Source organism: Echeneis naucrates, chromosome 24 (genome assembly GCF_900963305.1).
Source record: "Echeneis naucrates chromosome 24, fEcheNa1.1, whole genome shotgun sequence".
Classification (NCBI taxonomy): Eukaryota; Metazoa; Chordata; class Actinopteri; order Carangiformes; family Echeneidae; genus Echeneis; species Echeneis naucrates.
This window is the reverse complement of record NC_042534.1, coordinates 15,074,123-15,085,530: the sequence shown is the minus strand read 5'-3', so window position 1 is coordinate 15,085,530 and position 11,408 is coordinate 15,074,123. Positions and strand designations below refer to the sequence as shown.

The window sequence follows — 11,408 nt, the reverse complement described above, 5'->3', positions numbered from 1 at the left end:
GTAATGTATCCCACAATGTCAAGGGTGGCAACCTCTGCGGGAGACTCCTGGTGATTGCCCTATGGAAGTGTTTTACTGGCTCATTTGACACAGCCTTTCCAATTACATCTCCATCAGTTACCTGTCTATTGAACACTGACTGAATGCTGCGTTCAGCTGCACTGTTACTGAAAATGGTTTGTCATTTGAAGAACAGCCAACAATAAATGCTCATGCGGTGACCTATGTCTCAAAGATTCCTAACAGCGCAGGGTGACTGAAGCTGAACGGCCGTGTGTAATTTCCTGGATGTGGCCCTGCTGTGTCGTGACTGTGCTGCGCCGTGTGTTGCTGTTGCAGTCCTGACGCAGTGAGGGATCAGCGAGATTTGGGCTCTCTCGCCACGCTTGCTCACTCCTGCTATCGGCTGTGAAATCTGAAAAGACTTTCCTCCCCCTTCAGACTCGCTGTGACTGTGCTGGGCTGATTTGAGCTGTAGAGGAAGGAGACTTTGGTCTAATCTTCACTGCAACATGAGCAGAAGTGTAGCAGCCTCACTGAAACTCAACTTAAGTGAAGGATCCAAAAATTACCAGAGTGAAACAGCAGGGAAAGGATCTTTGGTTGCTGAATCTGTGTATGACTTACATTGCTGTTTCTTGTGAATACCTTTTTCCTCAGTTTTCAGTGTGAATGTTAAAGATCTTTCTAAACTGCCTTCAATGTGTGTGCAGAAAAGATAAGTGCCACCGGGATGATGAAAGCTCATAGCTATAAATCCTCCCCTTTATCCTATATTCAAAGCAAGATCAATATCAGCTTCTTCTTTCGTCTAAATAAATGAATTATTGTCGTTTTCACTTCTTTCCAACAGTACCATTGATGAAGACTACATTATCAGTTCTTAAAATATTCTTTCCCATTTCCAACCATCAGATAGATGGCACCTTAGCAGTTACCTTGTACACATAACAGTTTTGGTCTGCAGCTAATTTCTCCCTTCATAAGATGGGAAGGGTGTTAAAGGGTGTTAAATTTGATTAAGGCCTCATGGTTTAGTCCATTTTCTGGCTAAATGGGATTGGGTGGAGTGATGGGAATAACAGTGTTACTTTTTTCAGGAGCGAGTAATCTAATTGATTACGCTTCCCATCTTTATAACGCCATTACCACTACTGCCAGAAAATGCGTCGCGTTGCTGTAATTGAAGCTTTTTTTTTTTTTTCCCCTCCTCATCAGCCCAACCTGAGGCGACAGGTAAAACACTGAAAATGACGATGATTGGCTGAGGTAGAGTAAAATTTCTTGGTGAGCCAATCAGAGGTGGAGGTGGGCGGGTGTCACACACAACGAACGACACAAGCGAGTCAGTGAACGACAAACCGGAATGGCAGAACAAATAATCCAAAAGTAGCCTTCTCTGAATGGAAGTATAGCCGTTACTTTTCCCTTCAAGAAATGAAAGGGAACGAATGGAACGGTGGAATGCACATTACGCCCTGAACTAAAGTAATTCAGACTTACTCAAACACCTTCAACATCATTGAACATGCACATGTACTAGTTCCGTTAAAGAGGGGAGGAGGTGGCTCCACATCCAGACACATCTGAGCATCGGAATTACTTTCCGCAGTAACTAATTACTTTTATCATTTGTAACTAACTTGGTTGCTTTTGGGGAGAAGTACCTGTAACCTGTAACGTTTTTTTTTTTTTTAAAGTAACTTCCCCAACACAGGTCATATGGTGCCAAGATGACAGCAGCCGGCCACTCCTCCGGAACAGAGGCTACTTCCATTTTTATTGAGTCTTTGTTTTTCACATTCTGGATGGCGTGCAAATTAACTGACCTCCAGAGGGGGGGACACAGTGCAGGACTGTAGATTTTATCCCTTGCCACACTCAGTGAAGCAGACTTTTAAATGGCCTGTATAGGAAAAGGAATTACAGCCAGAAAAACCTGTTTGGGTTCATATGGGCTCCTGTTTCAGCAGCAAGCATTGGCTTGAAGCTTTTAAAGGTTTATGCTAAGGGCTAAATTTACAGTTTATTAAGGCGGTTTACTACTGGCATGCTTTTTAGTACAGTGAAGGGGTGATAAATCACTGCATTCACTCATCCTGACCATACTGCCTGAGAAGCGATTCCCTGCTAATGTGGTTTAAATCGTAGGACATGAGTAAACACAGTCATCGTCTGGTTTGGCAAAAACATCAAGCAATTCATGAGGCTTTGGCAGGAAGTTATTTAAAATTACGTTGCCCTCTCTGTGCTCTGGCTAAGAGTGACATCAGGAGAGATCAGACCTCAGCCATACGTGGGACAACAATTACTTGAGCAGTAAGGAAGTCAGAGGTCATCTATGTGAGAAATGTGCTGACCAGCAGAGCGCGAGGAGTCACTGGCACCAGTAAAGGCCACAGATCTATCACAGATGATCTTTCTGAGCTGGGAGCTCAGAGGTGAGATGAGCAGCGTTCACTGGCTTAAATCTCCATTCTGCCTGATGTCCACATGGGGCTGTGAATGGCCTCATCACGGACGCACAGTGATTATGTTCACATTGATGATTCACATATTCCCTTTTTGTCCAACCACAGATAGATACATTACTAATGATATTGAGTTTTTCATCTTCATTTAAACGACTTTACGTTCAAAAAGCATTTTTGGACAATTTCTGTAATCCGTGTTTTCACACAATAAAATCTCTTAAATAAGTAGCCACCGCAGATATGCACCATCAGTGACAAAGACTGATGGCTAATAATAAATAGTGTGGATATGATCAGCAACAATCCTAATGCCTGCCTTTAATTTCCTGTTCATGAGGGGGGGGGGGTCAGTATATTAACTATCATTAGTCACAGCAAGTCTCATGCTGGTTATGCGTTTGACTCAACCCAGCCTCACAAATCAACACAACTTCTACCATTCTAGATGAAATACTTTTGACCCAATATATTGAATAAAGAAACCCTGACAAAAAACAAACAAACAAAAAAAAAAAACTCACAAACATATTTAAGACTTTTTCAATTGATGCACAGAGCAAATATGACATATAAATATCTCTTTAGAAACATCTTGCATGAATAAAAATCTAATTACACAGGGAGCAGAAAAACATATATATAATGCAATGCAATAAATATTTTTTATATTTCTATTATACTTGACTAGCTTGAATTTTTGTGTTGGCACGAATATATCATACATTTTATGGCAATTCTTTGTGGTGGGGTTTTAGTTGTCTCCACCTTTTATATACGTTCTTGGTCATATAAAATGCTAGAGAAAACCTGAACTATAATTTAAGCAAATACAGCCTGACTTAAATCAACAGCTATTGATGGCACACAATAAAAGAAAATTAAAGGAGAAACTTGCGTTGCGTAACTTTAGATAGGATTTCTGTTTTGTTCTGTGTGTGAAGGTAAAGTCTGGATGAATACTTGAAATATAGCTGAGATATTAAGGGATCACCCCAACGCTGAACATCTATTTAACTAACGATAGCACCCATCATCCCTTTTCTTTCATTTTATACACAAACTAAAATAGATTTTTTTTATATCACAAACATTCAAGACCTGAACAGCGTGGTGCCTTCAGGAAATACATCTCCCACCAGGGACTTACTTGAGTATCACTGCATGTTTGGTCTGCAGTGCAAGCGCAGGGGTCCAAGGTCAATGGACCGGTTCGCACTAGAGGATCTCAGGGCTTAAATGGAGCTCCTCAAGCTCAAGGTTATTTTTCCTTCATGCGGTTTCCTACGCAGTTTATGTATTGGGCAACTGTGCCAGTGACAAAAATAGCACCTTCAATCCAGTGTAATCACACATATTTCTTGTCCCGCTTCTCAGTGGCAGCAAAGTGGCAATTGTTTACACATGTAGGAAGCCCTGCAGTCAGGGGGTATGCAGTCAATATTTCCATGGAGTGGCTACACTGGTTATAGCCATAATGGTTTGCTGAAATGGACTGTGTGTCAGTGGGAGTCCTCTTTAAGAGCAGAGCGCACTCTGGCTTCAAGCTGGTCTGCCTGAGGACGAGCATCTGGGTTTGAGGCGAGCATGTCTAAAAGCAGGGTGCACATGGCTGGACCAGGAGGGGGTGGCAGCGGGGGTGCCCTCTTAAACTTCATGGGGATACACAGCTGGAGGTCGGCATTCTCAGACAAAGCCTCCCCCAATGGCATCAGCCAGCCCGAGCGGCCCTTACACACATAGGCACCTAAAGGAGAAACATGAGGGAAGACGATGTTGAGTCATCGTGTGACATATTTCCAGGAATTAACATGTGAAGATTCCCAAACGTCACTGGTGCACAAGAAAAAAAAGATTACAGTTGTGTGATATTAGTGATATTACTTAGTAAAAAGTGAGGAGTTGGGGCACAACTTTTAAACACCATGTTTTAAACATGTTGAATTTCTTGCTGCTTGTCAAAATGAGACGAGATAAAACCTAAATCAGTCACGTGTCATTTTTTTAGACTACATGGATCATTGAAAAGAATTAGATTGATGAATGAAAAATCATTAGTGGCATCCCATGAACAAAGCAACCCCCCAAAAAAAAGGATTATCCATAGATGTTATTAAAAATGCATCAATTGTTTCTAAATCTCAAGATTTCTTTTCATCCTGGCTCAGTTTTCGGAGAAGTATAAATGAACTTTAATGGGAAACTGTTACACATCTGTCATGCAGGTCCAGGTGATGCATATCTGCTGGTATAATCCAACTCCACTTGGCCAAAGTCGAGCTGTGATTTCCTGAACTGACTGAGTTAAAAAGACAAGAGGGCTTATAGGCTAGAGGACAAACATAAGGATGTGTCTTGCTCCTTGACTATTTTCTCTCTGCTCTCCTGCCTAGTCAAATAACTGTTTGGGTGTGTGGGTTTTGAGAGAGGATAAAGTAAAATAATGGAGCATTTTATCCGTCTGTGAAAAGCCTCCAGCTGCCTCTACCCATTTTCTCACTGACAAAGAGGATTATGATTGGGGCTACTAAATTCAATTTTTTTTTTTTTTTTTTTGGAATCCACTGAAACCCCTTTCTGTCTCTCTCCCCAGTCATCACCATTTCCATTCAGTCCAATGAAGTATTAGCGGCTCAGGGAGGCTCTTGCACACAAAACTTGAGGATAATGGCTTCCACCAGGCAGGCTCGGGCCAGACCCACTTTTGTGAATAAAATGAGACATTTGCATTATATCCATTTCATTATTCTCTAATGGCCATGTGCAGAGCAGAACAGGGCCCCGTACTCATGAACATTAAGATGCCTCCTCATCCTGTGGCCACTTGGGGTTTTGACAGTAGAAAACAAGGGACATTAAACAAACATATTAAAATCCCAATGCTGCTCTTGAGAGCTCGGCATCTCCTTGCGCTCTACATCGGCACTCTGTGCCATGACAAGATCAATTTACAACATTATGAATAATAAAATTTAATTACACAATCACAATTTATCCACATCTTCGAATTTCCGTCCATGTAATTGATCCTCATTCATGTCAGGACACACAAGAAGATGAATATTGGCAAATTATTTTGAGCAAAATTTCCTGCTGCAAACAATATGGTTTTTGGTGTAGGTGATGGTTAATCACATTTTGTCACATTTTATTACAAGAAAAAGAGTTACTATGAGCCACACCCAAATGTACACTACATAAATCATCCTTCATCTCTTTGCCATTTAAATTCCAGATTGTCCATGGCTGATGAACGTATGATGTATAGCATGTGACATTTTTAATATGGGCCAGTTAATTAAGTCAAACTTGATTCAGTGTGATGCGTCATCAACCTGCCTGACCACACACTCAACCTTTCAAACCCCTATAAGTGTGCTCTGGCTGGGAGGAAAGAAGTGACATAAGGAGTCTGTGCTGATGTGTTACCCTCAATGTTAACATGAATGCCCTGTTTTTCCAGAGACCTGTATTACAAAGCAAGTCAACATAGCCAGGATAACTTATAATTATCTGCTTTAAATGAACCATTCTTGTAACCTGGACTATGAATCTGGTTAGCACACGGGTTTACCTGTGCTGCTGAACTATAAATAGTTGGCTTGGCATGAGAGGAAGCCGTCTTAGCAGCAGGCGAAATTAGTTTGTGCATTTATTATTATTTAGTTTCTTACTGAGTATTCTTATTCTTTCATCGGGTCATGCACAAACTATTCTGAACATGTGATGCAGCGAAAAAGCTAAAATCAGACTGCCAAAGAAGAGAGAAATGTTTATATACGAACAAAAATGTTCATTTCCAACGGTTAAATATTTAATTAAATATGTGAATGGTTCATTGTTCTAATCAAAGATATTAGATTTAGATTCGTCTCAGTCAGCAATCGTTTTGGATTTAAGAATCAGTTATGATGTATTGGACACATGCAAGGTCTGGAACAGCAAAAAGATTTTTCCCATTTATGAAATCTGAGATTTTTATAAATGAGTGCTTGTATTATTTTTTTATTTTATTGTAAAACTTGTTCCTGTTGGGCTCCTGCAGCTATTATGGCTTTTGCTTTTCCAGTACTCCAATTGGTCAGAAGGTTAGTTGTTGATATGTTGTTTTGATCTGATCCTCTTATCAAGAGCAGGTTAAGAGTTCAACATCAATTACCACAGTGATTTGTCCTGGGAGGAGTTATCTGATCTTAACCTGAAGTCACGCTCAGATTCTGATGTGTAGTGCAGGTCTCTGGTCAGCCTGGAGTGCAGCTTTGTTTAATCAGTCTGTTTTGTTTTGAGGAATGAAGCATCGGGTATTTCCAAAGTCCGTCCCTCTATTCTACTCTACTAATACACTTACCCAGTTGTTCCTGTGTGGTCCCTTCTTCCAGAAAGGTGATTCTCTCCACAACCGCCCAGAACATCACGCCAAGAGAGAAGATATCCGCCTGGGATGTGTAGGTCAAGCCACCCCACACCTCTGGAGCCATGTAGAAGTCAGAGCCACAAGTGGAGGAGAAGTGCTGCCTGGTCAGAACCCCATCCGCCAGACCTTCGCTCATCTTACTTAGCCCAAAGTCTGCCACCTGGAGGTTGGACAAGGAGACTAACTGAGAAAGAGATACAGCGCCATCGAACACCTTTAGTACATTTTTTTTATCCGACTTTCGGAAAATGTCAGTATACAGAAAAGTCAACAAAGCACAGCTGGGGGGAAAAAAAGATGATTGAATTGTTTAGTTAGCTGACAGACAATTAACCTGCAGACATTGCAATGAGTGATTAATCTTTTTTTTAAGTTACCAATATATCATAATATATTTATAGAGTAGGGCTGACCATTTAATGTGAATTTGTGTGATCTTTTTCATATTTTTTCCAGATCAACTAAAATACAGAAATGACCATTCCAACATAAATTGTACTCATTAGAACATCTTCCAAAAATAATCACAATATGAGGTTGTTTTTTTTTTTTTTTTGGTCTATCATTTAGCTATACTTGGAAATGTGGGATGTTAAAATTGCTTTTCTTTTTACTGTCACATTAAGCTTGGCATGTAATGGACCACATGAATGATTATGCAACTAATTGACAATGATAGCAGATAATGATTCAGATAGGAAAAGGGGAAAAATAATGAGCCTGATGATTGTGTTACTGTGGTTGTTGACTGTTGCCTGTGACTGTGCAGTAAAAACCTTATTGGGACTGAAAGTGCCAAGAAAAAAAATTTTAATTGTAGAAATGGCTCCAAAAGCTCCATCAGGTGTTTTTAGGATTTGCAAACTATGTGCATGATTAGATAATTGTACAAACCCATACAATAAAAGTTTTGTGCATTCAGGAATTAGACTCAATATATACGCGTTGACTGGAATAAAACTTCCCCCAAATTGTCAATTTATCCTACTCTTCCTTTCAGCACACCCACAGTAAAGTTTTATAATCCTGACATTCGTATTTTTACGTTAAATTACTTTATTTTCTCATGTTGCTTATTATATCACTAGTTCATTGCTGCTGTGAAAGCAATCTCATTCTACATGTGACTGTAGAGTCACGCCATGTGAACTGATGTAAACACTATCACATCACAACAGTCTGCTCACCTTGACAACAGGGCCCTTCGGTGTGATACAGACCAGCACATTGTCAGGCTTCAGGTCTCGGTGGGTGATACCGAGGCCATGCAGAAAAGCCACAGCACGGCAGAGCTGAAGCACCACACTGTGGTTACGCTGGGCATCTGGAGGCCTGGAGAGCAGGTACTGATTCAAGTCACCCCCATCACAGTACTCCATCACGAGCCACAGGGCCAAGCAGCGCAGGGGTCCCTGCTGCTCCTCTTCCCTCTGGGCAGATCTCTTTCTGGCTCTGTTTTGAGGCCTTTGTGGTGTTGTAGAATCAGATGCATTTGATTTCGTCTCATTCCGGTGCTTTGCCCGGGCCTGCGCTGTGTTGCTCCTATCCTTAAGTCTGGAGGCAGAGTTTGTCCTCCTCTGGCTGTTAGACTGGGCATCATTCCTTTCTTGAACTTGTGGGTCTCTGACTACACTTCCCTTCAGCACGCTCTCAACCAGACGTACAGGCAGTTTCCCTGGCTTGAGGGGCTTCAGGGTTCTTGGCCCCGTCTGGAGGAGGCAGCTGTGGAGTGCAATGACATTGACATGGTTCTTGGCAGTGGCCCTCATAGCCCACAGCTCTTGCAAGTAGAGTTCGATGCACTCAGGATTGCTGCAGGGAAGTCTTTTGATAGCCACCCTCTGTCCTGTTTTGGCCATATGGCCCTCAAACACCACTCCATAGCTGCCTCGCCCGACCTCCTTCTCTAAAGTGTACAACTCCTCCATCTATCTCTCACAGGAGCTGAGTGAGTCCGAACACAAAGATAACTCAGGTTACCGATTACAATCACACATATCGGGCAGGTGTTGCATCTAAGAAAAACAGCATTGTAACAGTTATAATGCCAAATCTTAACCTCCACTGTCCGGCCACCAGATTTTCACTTGATTTACCACAGTGCTGGAGCTAAATCAAAAAAGTATTCAAACAATCGCTCAAATGTTAGCTACGTCCTCGGCAGCATTAAAATGCTATTCAGTGGGTGAAGTTAACATGGCGCTGTTGCCAGGCTGTAGTTTAAAAGAGAAGCGTACACAGAGCTCTAGCTTCAAACGGGACGTCGTACTTTGGACTTCACTTACCGACAAAACAGCAGCTGATGTTGTGAAAGTTGTGAAAGAATGTTGCTAAAGCGAATGTAATCTGAAATCGCCTCGCACCACGTTAAAACCCGTTTTAAACTGGTGATAAACAACTGACACAAAACAAACAAACGCGACACACTTCCGGGTGTGAATTCGGTGCTTCCCGCTGAGGATGTACGTGCGATGTGATTGGCTACGAGTTGAATTAAGTTGCGTGTTTTGATTGGCTTAAAGCAGAGAGTCGAACCCTAGTTCCGGTTGTTGCTTTGTATGAGGAAGTGGCCACATTTCGTCAACTTTAAATGTACGAAAACTGAAGATTATTTTCGAGAGAATAAAATAACCAACAAAGCTTATATTTTAAGTGCTAACACAGTAAAGCCACACAAGCCAAGCTTCATTGCTAAACGATGCCGTTTTCTATCAGCTAATTTTGTAAAACTCAAAACCAAAAAGAGCATATGAACTACTGCTATAAAATGCAGATTTAATATAGTTTTCCATAATATTGTCAAGATATACAGACAGAATGAAACTACGACTTGGAGAGGTGGGAACAATAAGTAGATCTGATGTATTATTTGCCTTTTTCTAAGGATTCCAATTAGAGCAGAGACACTTATTGCGCGGCTCGTAAAGCTTTAATTGGTGGTCCGTGTGGTAGCCTATAACAAAATGGTAACCCAGCCAATATTTTTTTTTTTTCAAATGTGCTACATAAATATTCAGTGAACACTGCACTACAAACATCTGCATTATGCTTCTCCTTTCACTGTCAAACCTGGCAACGCAGCGCGCTAACGGCATTGTTTACAACACCGTCCCACATTGTGACGTCACTGTAGCGCAGCGATGCGGGCCCAAAACTGATCGCTTTCTAATCAAAAACAGGGCAAAAACCGGGCGGACAGACACACAGCGTTGTAACGAACAGTGAGGATAAAACGAAAATCAACACGAAGACGCTGGAGAGGGGATGAGCAGTCAAACGTCAGGTGTTCCCAGTGAAAACCGTGTGGCTCTCCCCTCGGCCTCAGCCAATGTGGCTCTTGTGAGAAAAATAGTGAGGTTCACTGCATTAGAGTAAAATCAATGCTTCAGTGGCTCTTCTCTTTTCAGCACTGACAAGCATAAAAAAAAAAAAAAAAACATTGTAAGTACTCCTCACCAAAGCAATGAATCTGAACCAGGCTCTGTTACTAGATGGGATAGTTTAGTAATCAAGCCTTTTAATGAGATTTAAAAAAAAAAAAAAAAAAAAAAGCTTTTGAAAGCACTCAACTTCTTCATTGCTGCATTCCTCTTTAATCACAAAAGATCTTTTGAACATAATACATACACCTGTATACACGTGCAATGAGTGGCTGCTGCATCGGTTTTTTGTTTTTTGTTTTTTGGAGGAGCAACAACAGCGGGGATGAAGTCATGGAAGTTTTTACCTAAAAGCACTCTGAACAACAATTTAGTAAACACACAAAAACCGCTGATTGGTTGGAAAGAACATATATTGTGCAAAAAAGGAGATAAAACTTACACATAGGATGGTACAAGCGGTGTCTCAAAGTTTAAAAAAAGTTCCAGATAATTCTAACTGTCTCTACATGGATAGTCTGAGGTCACATCTTCCCCAGGCTCAAATTATGTTGACTGATAAGGTACAGTTACATAAGTTACAGTTGTTTTTCACAGTAACAGTTATTGTTTTGAATGATGAACCACAAACTTTTCCTCGTCAAAGACAAATAACAGTTTGTTTATGTGTTGTGTTTGCCAATGCACGCATATGTTTGCATGTGGGTTTGTTCTCCAGAGGGAATATAATGGGAAACATGGTGAATCATTGCGCTGAAGCTCCGGGTGAAAAAAGAGCTTTGAACTGCATATGGTTGTGAGATACGTGTGAGTGTGTGTGCATATTGGATCCATTGCTTTTATCAGTGATTCCAATCATTACTGTTCGTTACTTGAGAAAGATGGAGTCTGTCACACTTGACTTGTTTTTATCTCGAAGCAAATGCCCTCTGTTCTATTATCTCACTCCTCGCTTGCTTTGACAGATGTCTGGATGTATTATATGAAAGACATTCTGGCTGGAAATTTTAGCAGGGAATACTTGGTGGGAATCGCACAGAGAACTCCCCGCCAAATTGAATGTCCCAGTCACCATAAAAAGACCCGACTGAGTGCAATAAGAATGATAGTTTTAATCACCTCTGTTTTCAGACTAATTGTGTT

General features: G+C 41.1%; 1 protein-coding gene across 2 annotated transcripts; it reads right to left on the bottom strand.

The window, feature by feature from the left end:
* Nucleotides 1–2,998: 2,998 nt before the first annotated feature.
* Nucleotides 2,999–9,312, bottom strand: LOC115037775 (serine/threonine-protein kinase pdik1l). Of its 2 annotated transcripts, XM_029496499.1 has the most exons (4): nucleotides 9,171–9,312; nucleotides 8,073–8,829; nucleotides 6,820–7,045; nucleotides 2,999–4,218 (listed from the first exon to the last, which is right to left on the bottom strand). In XM_029496499.1, the coding sequence occupies exons 2-4, from the start codon at nucleotides 8,811–8,813 to the stop codon at nucleotides 3,974–3,976; spliced, it is 1,212 nt and encodes a 403-aa protein (XP_029352359.1). In that variant the 5' UTR covers nucleotides 8,814–8,829; nucleotides 9,171–9,312; the 3' UTR covers nucleotides 2,999–3,973. The 2 variants fall into 2 exon arrangements, with proteins under 2 accessions (XP_029352359.1, XP_029352360.1); XM_029496500.1 differs by lacking the exon at nucleotides 9,171–9,312 and having other exon boundaries at nucleotides 8,073–9,138.
* Nucleotides 9,313–11,408: the final 2,096 nt, after the last annotated feature.

Bases quoted from the DNA above. Each gene is read 5' to 3' on its own strand.
- LOC115037775 (XM_029496499.1), bottom strand. From the start codon at position 8,813: ATGGAGGAGTTGTACACTTTAGAGAAGGAGGTCGGGCGAGGCAGCTAT. The intron at 7,046-8,072 runs GTGAGCAGACTG...TCCAACCTCCAG, and splicing joins CGAAGGGCCCTGTTGTCAAG to GTGGCAGACTTTGGGCTAAG. The intron at 4,219-6,819 runs GTAAGTGTATTA...TTTCTCCTTTAG, and splicing joins GACCACACAGGAACAACTGG to GTGCCTATGTGTGTAAGGGC.